General features: G+C 46.0%; 2 protein-coding genes across 3 annotated transcripts in view; one reads left to right on the forward strand and one right to left on the reverse strand.

Annotated features, from left to right (window-relative positions):
- Positions 1-12: 12 nt before the first annotated feature.
- On the forward strand, positions 13-6406 carry EXOC8 (exocyst complex component 8). Of its 2 annotated transcripts, XM_074373159.1 has the most exons (2): positions 13-2055; positions 3219-6406. In XM_074373159.1, exons 1-2 carry the CDS (start codon positions 259-261, stop codon positions 3273-3275), a joined length of 1854 nt encoding a protein of 617 aa, XP_074229260.1. In that variant the 5' UTR covers positions 13-258; the 3' UTR covers positions 3276-6406. The 2 variants fall into 2 exon arrangements, with proteins under 2 accessions (XP_074229260.1, XP_045378504.2); XM_045522548.2 differs by having other exon boundaries at positions 13-6406.
- A 9033-nt stretch (positions 6407-15439) lies between these two features.
- Positions 15440-21140, reverse strand: part of GNPAT (glyceronephosphate O-acyltransferase) — a 29541-nt gene continuing 23840 nt past the window's right edge. The window contains exons 11-16 of the mRNA XM_010962833.3: positions 19929-20008; positions 19020-19160; positions 17788-17887; positions 17615-17708; positions 17107-17168; positions 15440-15728 (exon numbers count right to left, since the gene is read on the reverse strand). Of these exons, the coding sequence (XP_010961135.2) occupies positions 15685-15728; positions 17107-17168; positions 17615-17708; positions 17788-17887; positions 19020-19160; positions 19929-20008 (521 nt within the window). The 3' untranslated portion in view covers positions 15440-15684. The remainder of the gene's footprint in view (positions 15729-17106; positions 17169-17614; positions 17709-17787; positions 17888-19019; positions 19161-19928; positions 20009-21140) is intronic.

Below are 21140 nucleotides of genomic sequence, written 5' to 3' on the forward strand. Positions count from 1 at the left end.
GCCCTGCACTCGTTTCCGCGATAGCTCTCGACGCATGCGCTCTAGGCGGCTGGCGTTCCCGCGCAGCCGCACTGTCTGCGCTCGGCCCCTTGCGCAGGCGCAGTGTCTGAGGCTCAGACCTGGGCGCAGGCGTACTCGTCTCCCTTCCATCCTGCTTCCTGAGCCCTGGAGCTCGGCCCGGCACGGGTGGGCCTGTCTCGACAGCAGCGGTACCGGGGGCAGCAATAGTGACAGCGACTGCGTGAGAGCCGGACGGAAATGGTGATGGCGATGTCAGATAGCGCGGCGAGCCGCCTGAGGCGACAGCTGGAGTCGGGAGGCTTCGATCCGCGGCTGTACGTGAAACAGCTCTCGCAACAGTCGGACGGGGACCGGGACCTGCAGGAGCACCGGCAGCGCATCCAGGCTCTGGCGGAGGAGACGGCGCAGAACCTGAAGCGCAACGTCTACCAGAACTACCGGCAGTTCATAGAGACGGCCCGCGAGATCTCCTACCTGGAGAGCGAGATGTATCAGCTCAGCCACCTGCTGACCGAGCAGAAGAGCAGCCTGGAGAGCATCCCTCTAACCCTGCTGCCGGCCGCCGCCGCCGCCGCCGCGGGGGCCGCCGCCGCCTCCGGAGGGGAGGAGGGGGGAGGTGGCGCCGGGGGCCGCGACCACCTCCGGGGCCAGGCTGGCTTTTTCCCCAGCCCTGGGGGCGCCTCCCGCGACAGTTCCGGTCCAGGCGAGGAGGGAAAGCAACGCACTCTCACCACCCTGCTCGAGAAGGTGGAAGGCTGCAGGCACCTGCTGGAGACGCCGGGACAGTACCTGGTATACAACGGGGACCTGGTGGAGTACGAGGCGGACCACATGGCCCAGCTGCAGCGGGTGCACGGCTTTCTCATGAACGACTGTTTGCTGGTGGCCACCTGGCTGCCCCAGCGGCGAGGCATGTATCGCTACAACGCCCTCTATCCCCTGGATGGTTTGGCCGTGGTCAATGTCAAGGACAACCCGCCCATGAAGGACATGTTCAAGCTGCTCATGTTTCCCGAGAGTCGCATTTTTCAGGCAGAAAACGCAAAAATCAAACGAGAGTGGCTGGAAGTGCTGGAGGAAACCAAGAGGGCCCTCAGTGAAAAAAGACGCAGGGAGCAGGAGGAGGCAGCGGCCCCTCGAGGGCCACCGCAGGTGACATCCAAGGCCAGCAACCCATTTGAGGATGAGGACGACGACGAACCAGCTGCTCCAGAGGTAGAAGAAGAGAAGGTAGACCTCTCGATGGAATGGATCCAGGAGTTGCCTGAAGACCTGGACGTTTGTATCGCCCAGAGGGACTTCGAAGGGGCCGTGGACCTGCTGGATAAATTGAACCATTACCTAGAAGATAAGCCCAGTCCGCCTCCGGTAAAAGAACTGCGGGCCAAGGTGGATGAGCGGGTCCGCCAGCTCACCGAGGTGCTGGTTTTTGAACTCTCCCCGGATCGGTCCCTGAGAGGTGGTCCCAAGGCTACCCGGAGGGCTGTCTCCCAGCTCATCCGGCTGGGCCAGTGCACGAAGGCTTGTGAGCTGTTTTTGAGAAACAGAGCAGCGGCGGTGCACACGGCCATCCGCCAGCTTCGCATTGAAGGCGCCACTTTACTCTACATCCATAAGCTGTGCCATGTTTTCTTCACCAGCCTTCTTGAGACGGCAAGGGAATTTGAGACAGACTTTGCAGGCACTGACAGTGGCTGCTACTCTGCCTTTGTGGTCTGGGCGAGGTCAGCCATGGGCATGTTTGTGGATGCTTTTAGCAAACAGGTGTTTGACAGTAAGGAGAGCCTCTCCACAGCAGCCGAGTGTGTCAAAGTGGCGAAGGAGCACTGTCAGCAACTGGGTGACATCGGACTGGACCTCACCTTCATCATCCACGCCCTTCTGGTGAAAGACATCCAAGGGGCCTTGCACAGTTACAAAGAAATCATCATCGAAGCCACCAAGCATCGCAACTCCGAGGAGATGTGGAGGAGGATGAACCTGATGACTCCGGAGGCCCTGGGGAAGCTCAAAGAGGAGATGAAGAGTTGCGGGGTGAGTACCTTTGAGCAGTACACCGGGGATGACTGCTGGGTGAATCTGAGTTACACGGTGGTTGCTTTCACGAAACAGACCATGGGCTTCCTGGAAGAGGCACTGAAGCTGTATTTCCCGGAGCTGCACATGGTGCTCTTGGAGAGCCTGGTGGAGATCATTTTGGTCGCTGTCCAGCACGTGGATTACAGTCTTCGGTGTGAGCAAGATCCAGAGAAGAAGGCCTTTATCAGACAGAATGCATCCTTTCTGTACGAAACGGTCCTCCCTGTGGTGGAGAAGAGGTTTGAAGAAGGTGTGGGGAAACCCGCCAAGCAGCTCCAGGACCTGAGAAACGCCTCCAGACTGATCCGTGTGAATCCAGAAAGCACAACGTCGGTGGTCTGATGTCTGGACCTGTTTACGTGTCTACATATTGCTTATATATTATTTATATTTATATTAAGGTGTACTAGCATATTCTTTGTAGTCTCAAACACAGCCTCAAAGTAAAAGATGCTTTCTCATATAGAAATGCGAAGTCAAAAGGGGGAAGGAAAAAATGTTAAATTAAGCCCATGTAACAAAAAACATTGGAATTATTAAAATATATGCTTTCCTTTTCAGCGATGCTAACTATCTAACGAGTATATTGCCACACTGTAGCATTTCAGCTTACCCTTTGTGTCTAAACACACTTTCTCACAGTATATATTATGCAGCACAGATAAACAATATCTATACATGCCTAGAGTTTAAATATGCTGTGAAAGTTTCCCAGTTCACTAAGATGTTAGGTTTCTTAAAGAGCACAGTAAAGCACGCTGTTTCACATACTTCTGCACCTTAAAATGTGATTGAACGATTTGGGGAAAAGAAAGGAGTTGAGAAAATTGATTTTAGGGTAAATTTTGATCAGAAGAATGCCTTCTAGTTGGTGTAGCTGGCGTGTGGACTTGAATACTCCGATTCTGGTTGAATACAAGAGGAAGCTGTCAGACGGTTCGGCCCATGTTGCCGGTGTAATTTAAATGGCTAATTAGTTTCAGCTGCTGATTAGCAGCCTTATAGTACTTGATTTCAGAGCATTTACTGGGAAATCTTAAGGACTATGATAAGTATGTTTTTTTTTTTTTTTTTTTTTTTTTTTTTTTTTTTTTTTTTTTTTTTTTTTTTTTTTACAGATTTCTGAGTCTGAAGTTCCAGCTGGAGCTTTTGTCTTTATCGTCTTAAAGAAATAAACATAGCAAACAGGACACATCCGGGAACCTGGAAGCAGCCAGTGATGTTAGCTGTCCTCGCCCACTTTCATTGTGGGTCACATATAGCGACTCAGACGTCTTGCAAATGGGAGAAAAGTCTTCACTGACATGTTTATTTAGATTTCAGGGCCTGGGTGGGCGGGAAGTTAGGAAAAATCATGTGCAAATCCTGTCATGTTCTCAAGTATGACTGCTTTGAGCAGAGATTTGTTTTCTTTTTAATTTTTTTTTTTGAGATTTGTTTTTCTTTTTTCTTTTCTTTTCTTTTCTTTTCTTTTCTTTTCTTTTCTTTTCTTTTCTTTTCTTTTCTTTTCTTTTCTTTTTTCTTTTCTTTTTGGCAGCCAAGTGGAGAACAGAAAAGTGAGACAGTGTGCACAAAGAGGGGAAAAGAAAAACCTTTGGTGATTCCTACTGACATGCTCCATGCTGCCTTTTTCTTGTTTTTTGTTTTGTTTTGTTTTGTTTTTAATTTGTGTTTCAAAATAAGTATAATGCTTACTTCGTATTGTTTAGTAAAACAAAAATAACTAAAGAAATTTGAGCTTCCCAAGGTTTCTGAACTGTAACTTTTATTGTAAATTGATTATATAGCATTCCTCATACTTGGAGACCCGCCTTTCCCCAGGCTTCTAGTTGTGGCTCTTGTCCATAAGTGGTATTTCTGATGCCGGATGACTTCAAAAGGTCACTTCTTTTATCTGAATATAAACACTGGTATTAAGACTGTGGAAATTGTGTAAAACCTAAAACAGCTTCCATTTGCAGCTTAGGGTTATAAAAGCTCCTTGACTTCATTACTCATATGCCAGACGAACCTTTTCTTTTCTTTCTCGGTGTGCATATTTAAAAGGTTGAAATGATCAAAGTTACAGATTCTCTTTGATTTTTTTTTTCACACAGCTTTAGCGTTTTCTAGATAATAACCAAACCTGGATATCTCAGTTGGACAAAACAGTTATAATCTGTCTTTTTTTTTTTTTAAGGATCGCTGGAAACTTGAATTTGAAAATTTTGTGATTATTTTGTGCCACTTACAGTTTCTATAATTATATTGTATGAAACCCGTAGTGTGTAAATATTTGATGTGGGGCGCCTGAAATACTTCTGAAATCAAAACTTCTCTTAAGGCATGAAGTTGTAAAAACCTCAGTGTGTGTACTCGGATGCTTAAATGGTTGCCTCTTCGTAGAACTGTCTGCTTTAAAACTGGAAGTACAGAATTCTCTTCTGTCAAAGGCTGCGTGTTCCTTAAAGTTGTGGCTGAAGAAGTATGCTCTGGGTGAATCAGTTAGTGTGGGGAGTGGATTAGACCTTCAAAGTTACGAAGTATGTCTGTGCCCAGACAGAGCAATTTCGCTGCATTCCTCCAAGTGGGGTCAGAGTTCTTCTCTCTAGCTTTGTGTTTCATTAGACTCCAACACAAGGTCTGAAAGTTGGATGCGGTTAGAGATCGTCCCCAAATATAGTACATACTGTATTCCACCACTTACACGTTGATTGCCTTTTCTCAGTTGCTTCCAACATAACACTGTCACTTGAACGTGGAATCACAGACTTGACTGAATTAATTGCTGTTCTGAAAAAATACACCCTGTGGAATTAAGTCTTTTTTGATTAAAGCCTCATTTCACTTAAGTGCTGAAAACTCACTTATTTTTGTTTAAAATACTACCTATAGTTAAGTCATTGGCACTTGTATTTTGCAATATGCTTACATAAGACTGGGAATTCGGGACTTGACACATAGTGTAAATTCAGTTTGTGTACATTTTGCTTATTGACATGCTGTGATCTGAGGGAATCTGAGATGTTTTACCAAAATAAAGCTTAAATTTTTTCTTACACTGGATAAAACTGATTGGTATTACAGCATTATATCTATTTCTCTTCTTTAATCAGGATTTAATATTCTTATGTTCATGCTACTGAATTGTTTTCAGAGATTATGTTGGTTTTTTGTTTTTCTATATGAGGATAAGTATGAAACTGTATTTTAGATAAGTGTTCTGCTACTGTCAGAATTGTGAATTAAGTCAGATCACAACTTTTTAGGATTGCCCCGTATGGGAAATTCCAGGTACATAAAATGTGAATTTACTCTAAAAAGTGGGTTTTATATCATCTTTAAATGAAGAAAATACCATGTGGCCATATGACCTAGGAACTAGGACCATAAATAACAGGGGATTTCTTCTTAGAAAAAAAGTAATATGTGGATATTGAGGGAACTGTCACATAAAATTGATTAAACAGTGTTTATCAAATGCCATTTCTCACATTAACTAAAAGGTGGGGTGGGGAGGACAAAATAAAGTTAAGCATGCTCTCTCTTAATATGCCTAAAGATTGGAGAAAAAAAGAGACTAAAAACTTAGGAAAAGTAAATTAACAAATTAAAGGCAAAACAATGTGTTGCAAATTAAACAAAATTTAAATAATTGAATAATTGTAAACTCTGCAAAAAGCAAAACCCCAAAAACGTGTGTGTTGCAGTTTGAGTGCTGTGGGGGCTGCTGAGCAGGGACAGATGGTGTTATTTTGAGGAGTTCTGAACGTCTTTGTGAAATTGTTGGTCTTGGAGCTGGTCCTGGACGGAGGCTAGATGTGCAAGTTAGATGTGCTAGGAAGGTGGGACAGGGAGCGTGAGCAGAGACATGGAGGCACTGGTGGAGACCTGCTCCTGGTAGATGTGAGGCGGGAAGCCCCATAAAAAGGACCCCTAAGCAGGGCCACTACTCTCCCGCCAGCACCATCCAGTTACCTGGCCCAGAAGCTCTATCTCACTTTTTGCCTCTGAAACTGCTTACTTACCCCTAAAATTCTATTGGTTCCTTGAGCTCACTTCTGATTGGTTATTTCCTTCACTCCTGATTGGTTATTTCTCTCACTCCTGATTGGTCCTTCTCCCTCACTCCTGATTGGTTATTTTCTCCCTCCTGATTGGTCTATTTCTACAAAGCTTGTTCCTAGTTGGTCAACTTTTGTTATACTTTATTTGCATATGATGTTGCAAAGTGTAAACTGGCAGCCTATAAAGGCCTGTGTAACCCTACAGACGGGGTCCAGAGACTCCTCTGGGCTTGCTAGTGTAATAAACCTGAGTTCTCCAACTCTCTGAGTGCCGCTTAGTCTCTTGCCCGGATCCAGGCTGATATCACAGCTGAGCTGTAACACCGCAACAGATGGTTTTGTGAAGAAATGTCACTGTCACGGGGCCATTTGCAGACGGGTAAAGGTTAGAGGAAAGGACAGCCATGTTTAACTCATCCTTAAGAGAAAGCTTCAGTCATGCAGAGGCTATGAAGCAAAAAGTCAAAGCCATCCCACCTGAGCCCCTGTGACCGCCCCCCTCAGTAGAGGTGACTACTGGTAAGTTTCTTGTACATTCCTCCCCTCCCCAAAATTGGATCATACCATACGTACTGTTGAGTATCTTGGATTTATTGAAGTATTGCCAATTCAGTATTTTTCAAACTCTCCTCACTCACATCAGTCCCTGCAGCTGTTTGTCGCTGGCTTGGTTTTCTCCTGTAATCACATAGTCGTCAAGTCACAACATATGGCTGTGTCAGGAGTGGGCATTTTCCAGTTACTTTGTTGTCTTCCGCTTTTTGTGATTACCAGAAATCCTGAAAAAAGTTCCCAGTGCCTGTATCTTTGCAGGTGTCTTTGTTCATATATATGTGACTTATCTCTAGGACACATTTCTAGAAATTGCTTAGGGAAACGTTGTCACATTGCTCACCAGCCAGGCTGCACCATTTTCCCTTCTGCCCAAGGGCATAGGAGAATACCTGTTTCCCCAAATGCTTCTCAACATTTATTCACTCACTTTTTAATAATAAAATTATTCTTATTAGGGATAAAATTTATTCACTTTTACTCATCTGTGAAAATATCTAGTTTTGTTTGCAATTTTTATGAGTGAGGTTGAGCAACTCTGTATTTCTTTTTTTTTTTTTTAATTAGGCTACCTATTATGTCCTTGGCCATTCTTTTCTTAGATGATCTTTGTATTATGATTTCGTAGGAGTTTATAGTATATCTGGGAAATTAATTCTTCGTATGTAGTAATGTTATACTTCCCCCCGCCCAGTGTGTCATTCATTTTCTTTATCTGTTTATTCATTTATTTTTTGTAGGACAGTAAATGTTAATCTGTTAGGAGGACAGATATCTGAGTATTTTTCTTAGAAACTCCTTACCCACTTTCAGACTCCAAAAACATTTTTTTTCTTCTAGTAATTTATTACATTTTAATATTTGTACTCCATCTGTAATTTGTTTTATTTTTTATTATTTTATTATTTGGGGAGGGGAGGAAGTTAGGTTTATTTATTTATCTTTAGGTGGAGGTACTGGGGATTGAAGCCAGGACCTCATGCATGCCAGGCACGTGCTCTACCACTGAGCTATACTCTCTCCTCTTGTAACTTCTTTTAAAGAAGAATATGAGAATCCCATTTTCCCACCAATAATTAGCAAGTTGTTGCAGTAACCTTGAATTATCCTTCTTTTCCCCCACTGACTTGAATTACCATTTTACTAATATATTACATTTATACTAGATGTGTGTCTGGGTACATTTTAAGGCTCTGTGTTCTATTTAACTGATATTTCTATTTCTGTGCCATTATCAAGTTGTCTTAATTGTAGATTACTAATTTAATAACTGGTAGGACTCATCTCCTTCTTCTGCTATTTCAGATTTTCCTGAGTATTCTTACATATTTATTATTCAAGTTGCATTTTGAATAATTTTGTGACATTCCTACCATCCCCCAAGAGAGTTGACGTTTCGAGTGGCATCAGATCGAATATAGGTTAATTTGGGGAAAATCAACATCTTTATAATTTTGAATCTTCCTATTTACTTTTGTAAGTGTTCTCTCATATTTCAGTAGCAGTTCCCAGTTTTCTGCAGGGAGACCTCGTACATTTCCTGGTGAGTTTATTCGCAGGTACTTCATTGGTTATTGCTGTTGTGAACAATCTCTTAACTTCCACTATGGCTTCTGACTATATGTAGGAGTGTGCTGATTTTTAATTACAGACATTGTAACCAATGCCTTATTTAATTATTTTATGAATTTTAATAATTTTCTGGGGTTTTTTAGAGCTTTCAAGTGTATAATCATATCACCCAAATAAAGATAATTTTGCCTCTTACGTTTTTAAACATCTTATGTAATTCTCTTAATAGTCTGTATTAAGTTGAACATCCAAAACTATGTCAAATCATATTTTTTGCTTGATATTAGTATCAAGGAATTAGGAATTATGTTAGATATTTATCTAGTGGAAATGTTTTTCCTATTTTTTCTTTGAAGCCTAATGTTGGCTTTTGGTCATTGCATTAAGGAAGTGATGATCTGTTCCAGCTAACTAAGAGTTGTGGTTTAAAAACATTTTTTTAATATTATTTATTTATTTATTTATTTTGGCAGGGAGGGGAGCTAATTTAGTTTCCTTCTTTTTTTTTTTTTTTTTTTTTTTTTAGAGGAGGTATTGGGAATTGAACCCAGGACTTTGTGCATGCAAAGCATGCACTCTACCAGTTGAGCTATATACCCTCCCTAAAAATTTTTAAAAATTTATTTTTTATTGTATCATTATAAAAAAACTTCTAATTGGCAGGGGGAGGTAATTCGGTTTTATTTATTTTTTTAAGAGGAGGTACTGGGGATTGAACCCAGGACCTCAAGCACGCTAAGCATGTGCCCTACCACTTGAGCTGTACCCTCCCCACAAGAGTTATGGTTTTTATCTTTTTAGGTCAGGAATGCATGTTGAATTACCAAATGAATCTCAGCACCTATCAAGCTGATTTTTCTCCTTTATCATATGAATTTGCTAAGTTTTTAAGATAGATTTCCTAATACCGAACCACACCAACACTCCATGAATTAATTCTATTTGGTTGCAACGTCTTTTAATATACTGCCTGATTCTAATGAATCCCTCCCTCCCCACTGTTTCCACTGTTTTTTTTTCTTCCAGTTTTTCTGGAAATAAACTACATCCACTGAGATGCGTAAATTTTAGCTTTAACTTTTTGAAGAGTACATCTACTCAGATTAGCAACAGCCCAATAAAACTGTGGCACATTTTCATCTCTCCAGGTGGTGATGTGTGTACCTCTGTCCTAGCAATGCTGGGTTAAGTGGGGAAGGGGGCTGGGGGAATTTGAGTGGAGCAATGATTCTAATCTTTCTCCAAGAAATGAAACAGAAGGTTGGACTGTCCAATATGGTCGTCACTTAACCACACGTGGCTGTTTAAATTCATTATCAATTAAAATAAAACTTCAGTTCCTCAGTGACACTGGCCACACCTCAAGTGCTAAGTAGCCACAGAGAGCTAGTGGCTACCATGCTGGGCTATGCGGATATGGAACATTTCCATCATTCCAGAAAATTCTGGACAGGTCTGATCTAGGGGGTGGAAGTGGGGAGGACGGGACATCAGGGAAGTGGAAAGTCAAGTCTGTAAGATGCAGAACTAAAAAAAAAAAAACTTGAAAGTTTTAATCTTTACCTCAAATATACCTTCCTTCCATCGCCGTGTTCTCCTTTTAAAGAATCATTTCTCTCTTCATCTTTACTTCCTTTTTACCTACTGCTTTATTCACTCGGTATTATTCCAGCCTTCTATGCCCTGGTTCTCTCCTTTCTCTTGCTTGTTTTTTTAAAACTAATTATTATTTGACTCTTAAGAAAATGTTGCTTCCAGTTATAATGGACTAGGTATTTCTAACCAATCCTTCCCTGAACAATTGGAACTACTGTATAAAAAATGTATATGCAAAAAATACGTTAGAAGGCTGTAGAATAGTAAAAATATCTTTCTGGTGTTTCTCCCTGGTTCCTGGTGCAAAGCGTCACAACCTTTGGAGTTTCCTGAGTGACAGGAGTGTCTTTGTTATGTTACTAAGGTTACTCTTAGCGGGGACGCTAGAGAGCTTCAGGATGGGGACTGGTCACCAGAAAAACCAACTGCATGGTCAGAGGACTGGAACTTTCATCCTCGGGAGGTGGGGGAAGCTGGAGATTGAGGTCAGCAGTGCTCATGTGATGAAACCTGGGTAAAACTCAGCGGGTGGTGCGTGGAGCTTCCTGGGTGGTGAACACAAGGAGGTGCTGGGAGGCAACGCATCGGACCCCACAGGGACAGCGGCTCTGTGTCCCTCTGTCCCTCTCCAGACCTTGCTCTATGTGTGTCTTCCATTTGGCTGTTCCTGAGTTGCATCTTTTATAATAAAACTGTAATTGTAAATAAAGCACTTTCCTGAGCTCTGTGAGTTGTTCAATTATCAAATCTTGGGGCGGGGGGGGGCCTGGGACACCCCAAGTTTACAGCCAGATGGCAGACGTGAGAGTCACGTGGGGACACCCAGGACTCGCAGCTCATCTGAAGTGCAGGCGGTCCTGGGGGTCTGAGCGCCTTGGACTTCGGGGTCTCCGCCAAGTCAGGACGGTCAGTGGCAAGAGCAGGCTGAATCGCAGAATGCTCAGCTGGGGCCGGAGAGCCGGTGCGGGAGCATGCCACGTCTTAGTGCTCACAAGGGAGTGAAAGACCACGGGGCAGAAATCCAGAAGGAAACCCAGCGAGGTGGGCCCAGCACCCGAAAGTATTTTTCCCTGGCCGCCTGCTGCGTCCCAAGAAGTGGCTGAGAAGTTGAAACAGGCTGTCAGCAGATTCACAGGTGTAGGGGGGCGAAAATTGGACTTCAGGGTGTACCAGGAGGGGTGACCCTGGTAAAATCCCTTCCAAGCTTTGGGTTGAAATCCTTAAAATCTGTTCCCTATGTGTAAAGGCAACCAGAAAAAAAGAGGCCATCAAGGGAACTGAAGCTAAAGGTGGACCCATCTTAAATTTACCCCAATTGGATGAAGGGGACTTGAGGTTGCTGAGTTCTCTGGTGGTCTGCCGGGACAAATACAAAAACTTTCACTGAGGATGGGAAAACTCTCCTAGGCCTCAGATAGCCTAGTTTTGTTTGTTTGCTTGTTTCTTTTTCTTTTATGTACAGTGTTCAGCGCTCAAATAAAAATACTGAAATCTTTGAGGAAAAGAGACCATTTGATGAAAACCCAAGAGAAACAATAGACAATAGAAACAGACTAACAGGAGACCCAGATAAAAAGAGTTGTCGGGCACAGACTTTCATATGTTCACAGGAATAATGGCGAATTTTGAGAATTTCTCAGGGAACCGGAAACTAAAAAGTGAACAAACAAAATAATGAAATGGGGAACACAAGCTGTAAAATTCAACAATGGAAACTGAGAATTCAGTAGATTGATTTAAGAGTCAGGCAGACCTGGCATTAATGACCCAGAGGAGAGGTTAAATGTAAACATCCAGGTCATACGCGACTTCTGAGGTGGACTGAAGTCTGCCTGTGGAATGTGTAGCGCTCTAAGTAAACTTGCTTCTGGGAGGAAAGAAAAGAAAAGAATCGGAAGGAAAGAAAAGAAAGGAAAAGGAAAGGAAAGAAAAGGAAGGAAAGAAAGAAAGAAAACATTCAGACTAAGACACAAAGGAAACCTAAAAAGAGCATCAAAGGCATCTGGAATGCAGATAATTAGACCCTCAGAAGGAAAAGAGTATTATTTTCCTGTTTTCATCTTTTTATTTTGGCCCTAATTTGTGAGAAATGTCTTCATCTCCCAACCTTCAATTGAGTCTTTTTGTCTGACTATCTCCTTTACAGAGGATCTTTTATCTCACTGAGGGTGTTAAGAATGTCCAGTTTTGTTGTGACTATGAAGGTGTCCCTCGGGCTCGCCCCAGGGCTGTGTTCTCCATGCCAGCGCACCCAGCCCTGCCCCGCCTGCCGCTCTCACCCTCACCTGGGACCCCATTGCTTATTTCTGGGTTCTCAGCTCATCTTCCAGGCTGTGTCCTGAGTCCTCCCCCACCTACCTGTCCCCTCCCCTTGCTTCCCCCAGTGATGCCGATGGCCCGCTGTGACAGACAGGCCTACCAGATAAAGTACAACACCGTTCCATTTGAACTTCACAATGAATAATTTTTAGTAAGGATGTGTATGTTATTTATACCTCAAGTAAGAAAAAAGTGGAAGAGGGAGCCAGAAGGAGAATGAGGAAGAGGCAGCGTGAGAAGGACTCAGCACAACACCGTGGCTTTGAGGGGAACCAGGAGCCACGGGACCTGAGTGGCCTCCAGAGGCTGGAAAAGGCAAAATAAAAATACACCCAGCGGAGTCTCCAGAAGGCCTGTGCCCTGATTTCTGCCCACTGAGGTTCCTTTCAGACTTCCGACCTCCTAAGCAGTAAAATACTAAATTTGTTGAAGCCACAGACACCTGAAACTTCATAAACTTCAGAAAAGTGATTCTAAAGCCTTTCTGAGAAAGCAAAGAGTTTATGTTCAGGAATCAGAATGATTCTAATCAACTTTAGAAAACGGAAGATAATGAAGAAATGCTTTTCAAAATTCTGAAGGGAAATGGTTTCTAACCTGGAGTTCTATACAGCTAAACCGTCAGACAACTCTCCGAGTGGACAAAGACACTTTTAAACAGGCGAGGTCTAAAACATTAACCCCTCACACCCCTGTAAGATGGGCTTCACCAAAATGAACAAACAAACAAACAAACAAAGACATGGGATCCAAGCAAGAAGAGGATCCCACACAGGACAGTGAGGGAATTGTCAAGATGACAGTGAAGGGAAGCTCCAGGCTGACAGCTTACAGCAGGCCTGGAGAGCAACCAGCCCAGAGTGGGCTCTAGAAAAGGGATGTGTTTGAATCCACTGCTGGGAGATTCATACTGTCAGAGTTGACAATTTTCATCCGGAAAAAAAAGAGTAAGGCTATGAACAAAGTCAAAGAAGGCATCAAAATCTGTTTTCCACCCCACAGTGAATGATTCCATCCTATTGATGGGAGGAAGAAGAGTTGCTGGGAAAAGCTCAGCTGACCGTGGAAGACGGCAGGTGTCTGTGAGAGAGAGAGAGAGAGACGGGCTTAACAGCTGGGCGGAGGCCGGCTCTTAAGGTTGTCGGTCAGGGATGCAAGCACCCGCGGCTGGACTGGCCACTCTGGAAGCAGCATCCAAGCTTGTTTTCTCTGAGAGGTCGAGTCAGGTTTGTCCCCGTCAGCAGAAGTAGTAACGACAGGTGACACTTATTGCCAAAGACTTTCAAACATTTTACTGGCATTTATATTTCTCACAACCCAGGAGGTATGATCATCATCCCCATTTTATGGATAAGGAAACTGAGGCTTTGAGAGTTTAAGCAAATCACACATGAACACAAGGCTAGTGGACGGTAGAGCTGGATTGCATGCCCAGTCGGGCTCCAGACCCTGCATTCTTAGCTGCTACATTAGCTTGGGTTTGGATGGGGGCACATGTCAGGCAGGATGTGCGCTCTGGATACCTGTGTGACGTGGGAGGGCTTGGGGAGACTGAGGGGAAAGCCCCGCCCCCTCCCACAGCGCCTCTGCTGTGAGGCCTCATTGGTTTGGGCTGCACCCATTTCCCTGTCCCTCCATCTGCCTCCCTGCCTGGCTCTCATGTCAGGGCTGGCCAGGAGACAAGCCTACAGCCACTTGCACCCCAAGCTCCAAAGTGTCTGTCCTCAAACCTGAAAAGTGTTACCGCAGGCCTGGAAGTAAACAGAAGCTGCCTTGCTCCATCCCCGACACATGCGCAGAGCATGAGACGACAAGTGCCCCACCTGGGTGTTGGGGGATTCCTCCCAAGGCGCACCCACCCAGCAAGCACTGGCCACGGTCCCTGCCTCCCCGTTGCTCGGGACTCGCCCCGCCTCTCCCGGGGGCAGCAGCCTAGCGCCCTGTTTAGCTGGTATGCCATCCAGTCCTCGGGCAGGAACCGTTCACCTGACTCCTCAGCTCTGGGTCAACCTCCACCAGCTCTGGGTGCATCCTCTCTGGCTTCCCAGACATGCACAGCCACACGGAGGGCCCGTCCGCCGGCGGCGTGCGGACTAGTGCAGTGGCTCTCCAACCTGAGCGCGCAGCGGGAACAGCCTGGCCTCTGGGGAACAAACGCACATTCGGGAACTTGGACCCAAGAAGTCCTACAACCACATGTTGAGAAATGTCAGCACTTCCCGGGGCACTCATACTCTAATTCAAATGTTTTACAAAGGTCTGTAAGCCACAGTACGTGTTGAGCCGTGCTGCTATGGATTGAATTGTGGCCCCCAAATTCAGATATGGAAGACCTAAGCCCCAGTGTGGCTGTATCTGGAGGTGCAGCCTTTGGGAAGTACTTAGGGCTAGTTGGGGTAACGGGGTGGGGCCCTAGTCTGATAGGATTAGGGTCCTTACAGGAAGAGACCAGAGAGAGATGGAGCGCTCTCCACGTGCACAAAAAAGAGGTAATCAGTGTGTGGCAAGATGGTGGCCTCGTACAAGCCCACAAGGGGCTTCGGAATGAAATCTACCTCGTTGGCACGTTGATCTTGGACTCCCAGCCTCCAGCACTGTGAGAGAACAAATTTGGTTACACTGCCCGCTCTGTGGTATTTCATTATTGCGGCCCAAGCAGACGAATAAACCTGCCTTCCTTCTAATTTCACTTGCCATGACGCGTCTCAGCCACGCTGGTCTTTCAGGTCCTTGAGAACCAGCCCCAGGACATTTTGATCACTGTTCTCTCTGCACGCTCCACCCTCTGTCCTCTCCTCTGTCACCTCAACCCCCACACTTCGAGGGCTGGCTCTTCTTAATTCTCGGCTTGAATGTCACTGTCAGAGGTGGCGAGCTGTCAAGGTGCTGGCTGTTCACCCATCTTATTGCAAACTCTCCCTCCCTTGAACTGCTGAGCTTTTTCATGACCTATCTCCCTCCTCACTTCGCTTGGTTGCATGAACTTTCTCTAATTCAGTTACACTGATTAAGGCCCTTGGGTGGAGAAATGTAACGTAAGCTAGCTGCTGTGCTATCATACATCTATCAAACGTGAGGCAGCTTTAATTAAAAAAAGCCACGAGAAACGTAAGCTACACCCCTTCCGGGAGTTCTGACAGCAGGAGCCTTCAGAGATGCTGCTCTTTAATTCAGACGTCAACGTGAACGTTTCATGCATGTAATCAGCTGGAAAGTGCTAGTCAACTAGGAGCTGGGCTTTGTTTTTCCAAACGTGTTTCCAAAAAGCTGTTTATTTTACAACACACACAGAGCTAGATACAAATGCCTTTCTAAACAGGGTGGAGAAGACGTCACTGGTTGCTTGAACTGATCATTTCTTCCTCTCCAGGGCCCGCGTGCTTGAAGCCTCATGACGTACGAGGAGGTGGGCTCCTCCTTCAGTTCCGGTTTGTTGTAACATGCGTCCTTGCGTGACGGTGACTGTGTGACCAGTTTTCCCCTAACTGTTTGGCAATCGTTAAAGCTTTGCAGTTACTGGTTTTCCTACTGGTGTCTTACAACCTAAGGTAAAAAGAGAGGGAGAGAGAGACGGCTCTTGAGGTGACACTGAGGCTGCCCTTCCCGGTACAGCTGTTTAGGCACTGGCCAAAGAGAAACCCGGACACCTGCGCAGAGTTCTACAGGCTGACAAAGCACCAGTGGAGACACCAGCCTCCTTCGCAGGAGCAGCAGTGTCTCAAAGGGGAGACAGGCAGGGCCAGCGCCCCCCAGCCAGGGGCGGAGCCGGGAGTCAAACCCAGTCGTGTTTTCTGAACTTCAAGCCCAGTTATGTTTGAGTACGTTCACGCCCGTGTGTATTTGCCTTCCGAGGTTAAGAAGTCAACGCCATCGTCCTCAGAGTGAGGGTTCGGGGGTTTGTTTCAGCCTCATGACTCTCTTACCAAATTCAAAATCCAGTTTCCAGGTGACATATTCTGAGAGCTCAGAATAAACAGGAGACTGGGATTTCAATCTATGTATTTTCTTCAATAAGAAATTAGTGTTTCACCTTCCGTGTCAGCTTTACCTTTGCCCTTCTGTCCTTTTTCTTCAGTGATTCTCCTTTGACCTGAGCTGGTTTTCCCCTGGTCCCAACAGACGTCTGTCTACAGCTCGTCTCTGCAGCCTTCACGATGCGCTGGGTTAGGCCAAGGCGCAAAGCCGCAGAGACGCCACTCGGTGAGTTAGCGCTTACTGCATGTGCTCAGCAGGCAACTGTTCTTCTCAAATGCTGGAGCCCTCCCCTTCTAAAGTCACCCCATCACTCTTACAGGAAGGGTTCTCTACCTCCCCTGACCTCCTGTATCTGTTTATACCCGCAGTCTTGACTCTTACTGTATACCATACACACGTGGCCCTGTCTTTTGGGGCTGGACCATTTCTTTATCAGCTGATAGGATCTAGGGAAGAGAGTGGGTTGGATTAATACCCAAGGGTGTGCTACCAGCCCCCAATTCTGAGTTCAGAAAGTCCATCTGATGTGGACACTGACCCAGCCCCGTACCTGGGAAAGAAGAGAACTGAGAGTGGACAGGGACTGAGTGAACCCAAGGACTAAGACGAGAGGTGTTCTCTTGATGTTCACCGCGACTAGATATAAAGGGCCGAGACCCTGGACCCGGATTAGCCGTGCTGGCTGATACTTTATGCTGTATTTACTACTGCCTGTCTTATGCTTGTTGATACTTTATGCTGTATTTACTACTGCCTGTCTTATGCTTGTTGTGTTTTCCCTGTTAATTTTCTCCTTAGTTTCCCTGAGAAAATTATAGATGATAGAAATAGTTCTCTGTGTATATTAAAACTCTTCTGCTGTTGATAAATTATTTGGTGCCATCCTTTCTGGTGTGTTGATAAATACAATGTAAAAACCCACTATATTTTATTAAATTGTACTTACCAAGCATTTCTTCTAACCTTGTTGTAGCAGGCTCATTCACATTAAATACATAGTCATTATTTCTAGGAGAAAAAGTAACAAGCTTTCTTATTGTATAAGCTAGGAGGAAAAGACAGCTGTAGCGTTTTTATACAGAGGACGACTCTGAAATAGTCTTCCTCAAGGCCGGTCGTAAATAGCTGAGAGGTGTGTGTATATACATGAAAGAATACACACGCATGCACACTGCGTGCCCCGAGACGTTTCTTACAATTAATCTATGAATTTCAATACTAGGTCAAAGCCAAAATGCTGGCCTGAAGCACCTTCTTTCTTTGCTTCCACATTTCTATTCATAACCACATGAAATGTGCATGGTGACTCAGCTCGTCGGGACACGGACAGGTGGCACATACGTGTGTTCGCTAGATCACTGCGGATCCCCCGTCAGCCCCTCCCTGGGTCCCGCGCGCACCGCTACCAGCCGCGGCGGCCCCTCGAGCAGCCGCCGGGCCGTGCGGGTACTTACACCTTCCTCTTCTCCACCACGCCCAGCCTCACGAAAGTGGCCAAGGCATTCTTCTGTACGTCGGAAGATAACACATCGTAACACTGCGAGGCACCTGGGGCAGAGGGAGAGGGAGCGTTCCTGAGCGGCTCCTCCTCCTCCGCTAAGAAACCGCCCACGGAGCCGCGACTGACCTTGATCGAGAAGCTGGCTCGTGAACTTTCTAACTCTCACCAAGTACTGCTTCTCAGTGAAGTGGTCTTCTTCTTCGTTCAAGAGGTATTTGCAAATTATCTGATTTTAGGAGGGAGGGTGAGAGGAAGAGAAAGTGAGAGGCGCAGCCAAATACGACAGGACAGTAAATAACCTCTCACTGCCCCCTCTTATCCGAATGACAGATACATCACATTAGAGCAGAAGATGGGCCACCCTCGCCAAAGGTGTGGGTACAGAAAACCTGCCCGAGTTTTAGGTCTTTCTTGAGCTTACATCACTTTGTAGAATTAGGAAAAAAAAAAAGAGTTTGAAATAACATTGACATTTATTAAAACATAATTTCCCACTTTAAGGGATTGCAAGTTAAGTAAATTAGTCTCGTCTCATTATACCTGATGCTGCCTAGGAAGAGAGGGGCCAGATGTTTTGTAACTTTTTCTTCTCTAAAAACACCCAGTAACATGCTAGGCCCCCAAATTCTTGACGATCTGTACTGCAGACAGGTGCTTAGAGGCAGAAGGAGCACTCGTCCAGTCCCAGGGGTCAGACTTCACGCCTGGAGGCTGACGCGGGGTTCTCTCCCTGACCACAGCATCCTCTGCCGGGAAGGTGGTCCCGGGTGCCTCTAACCATCACACAGAGCTGAGAGCCACAGGGTCCTCTTCTTGATGAAGGTGCATGGAGCCCCCTCAAGGCTCGCTCCCCTCTCATGTGCCCTGAGTCCCCCTGAATCGCGGCACAATTCCCGCTGGGCACAAATACCATCCCCTCTCTGTAACCACTCCTTTGAGCTCAAACTATTTCAGATCCTTGAACTTTTTCCTTCCTTTCCAACCTTAGCATTTAGTAATATGAATAATAACTGACTTTATCATTCAAATCCTTCGTTTATTAGGGGCCTACTATGGATCACACGCCCTGCTACATGCTACGAACAAAAGCCACAGACACAGTGGGACACTGCTGGGGTGTAACTGCTCATGGCATCAGGAAGCTGTTATCCTCTCGGGCTGAAATGGACCAAGGTCCACTGTGAGGGAGCAAGGTCTCACCTGAGAGGCGAGCTCACTCATCCCGTTACTCTCTCTAGTTCTGCCATTCACCTGGGGAAGACACTGGCCCTTCAGACCAGCGATAAGTACAGACTGGGAAAGTCTCAGTTATGCCTGACATGGGAGGATGAAGGCGAACTTGAGAAAGACTCACACACCTGGTAAGATTCCACAAAAGGTTTAAAGAGTCCTACTAAAAATTCTAACACGGTGTTTCCTTTTTCTGTAACGAGGATGTCCCTTGTCGTCACTTGTATGGCCTCACTTTTACAAAGCAGGTAACAGCCTTCTTCGAAGTCCTGGAAGGGGAGGGGAGAAGACAGAATGTGTCCACTAATTCAGGTCAACGATCTGCCGTGGGGCCCCATTCTGTGCACCCAGGACGAGAAAAGCACCAGCTGATTCCACAACCCTTCCCAGATGGTTCTGGTTGTTAGAAAATGTTGAACCTTGAACACAGCAAACACACAAAAAGCTGATGAGCCTCGGTGATCACGATCTTTGCACGGCCACACTCCTCATGTGTAAGCAGAAGTGCGTGCAGCAAGTCGGAAACACCCTGAGAATCACGCTGTGCTTAAAAACCGCCATCCTTACTTCCTACCAAACAGAACCTGTGCCCTCGGCATGATGGACAGAAACCCAGCCCCCTGCTGTTGGTCCTGGCACTGCCCCTCACCCCAAGCCTGCAGTCCAGCTCCGGGAGCCCAGTCCTTCACCAGTGGCCTACACGACCAGGCAAGGCCTCTGTTCTCTAACCTCAAAGCAGAAGGCCCTGCTCACTCCAAAAGGTTGTGTTGGAAAAAGCGTACTGGCTGGTAAATTTTTAACAAAATAGAGTTGGTTTACAACATTTGCACTACTGGTTCAAAGGTGTGGTTGAATAATCCCTAAATTACTGACTAAATTTGACAGAGAATTAAAACAACTGCTGAACTGTGAGTGCCCACGTTTCTCTTTAGTTCTGCTGCATGTAGCCCTGAAGGAAGGGGAGACACTGTGAAGCCAAGCCTAACATTTCCGGAACTCACACCGCAAACACACCTGCTTCGGCAGTAAGGATTTACCTTTAGTGCATTTCCTGGAAGGAAGATGAACTCATCTGAAAAAACACTGCACAGGAAGCGAAAGCAACTGTAGACATCCTCTGGAAATAAATTCATTACGTACAATTACAACATTGCTTTTGCAACGTTTAGGTAGTACCAAGAAGTCCATGGTACTCCAAAACGTAGTATTTTAAAGGCATATTATTTATATACCAGAGGCAAGAATTGAGGCCCCCAGAGGAAGCTATAACCAATCCCCAGCAGGGAAGGGAAGGAACGGAGTGTCAGTCCCTTCCATGCTCACCTGCTGAACGTCTTTAGCACACCCACAGCGCTGGAACACACGGGCTCTCAGTAACGGAAAGTACTGGCTTAGCCTTCGGACATGTGGGTCTACCCGCCCATCAGCTAGAGAGCCCTCCATCTTTCTGATGGATGCTATGAGTCTTCTCAGTAGGAAGACATACCTACACGTGGGCACAAATGACTGCCTGCAGTGGCAGGGTGTCCACCGTGCTCCCGAAGACCACACACACGCCCCTGGGCTGTGGACGACTCTCAGGGTGAGACGCCTCAGACAGAACCACGGTCAACAATTGAGTTTTCCGTGCCCTGACCCAGGCTGGCGGACCTCTCTGGGCCCGCTTCCTCATTCACAAAATGAGAGCACGAACGCAGGACCCTGGAGGTTCCTTCCGAGGCTAAAGGTTGGTGGCTGAGCCCAGTGCTTCTTAGCTCGGGCTTCTTAGCGTTACCTACAGAGCTTCGAGTAACAAAAACAGAAATGCCAATTTCTGGCCCAAACCCCAGGCCGACTGCATCAGAAACCTCTGGGGTGGGCCTCCAATAATTCTAAGGACAGCCGGGTAGAAAACCCCCGGCCTTGACTACAGCTTCCTGAGAAGACTGGTCTGCTCACTGCAACCAGAGAGCTCCTGTGTCTGAGCCCTGGCGTCCCGCTGGGCTGGCCGCCCTCCCTGCCTGCTGCTGTCGGAGGCAGGCGCTATCCCAGTGCGAAGAGCATCGGACCGGGAAGGACTGAGCTCCAGCCCCGACCCTCCCGGGGGAAGCAGGAGTCTCTAGGCTGTATCTTCTGTACTAATAAAGGGAGAAGCTTAGATGAGACAATGTCTTAGGTCCCTTTCAATTCCTAAATTCTAAGCGGACAGCCATGTATTTAGGGGGAAAAAAACCTAACTGCTTCTGAGGGCAGGCCCCATCCCTTGCTGG

The sequence above is a fragment of the Camelus bactrianus genome, chromosome 11, assembly GCF_048773025.1.
Source record: "Camelus bactrianus isolate YW-2024 breed Bactrian camel chromosome 11, ASM4877302v1, whole genome shotgun sequence".
Classification (NCBI taxonomy): domain Eukaryota; kingdom Metazoa; phylum Chordata; class Mammalia; order Artiodactyla; family Camelidae; genus Camelus; species Camelus bactrianus.

Bases quoted from the DNA above. Each gene is read 5' to 3' on its own strand.
- EXOC8 (XM_045522548.2), top strand. From the start codon at position 259: ATGGTGATGGCGATGTCAGATAGCGCGGCGAGCCGCCTGAGGCGACAG.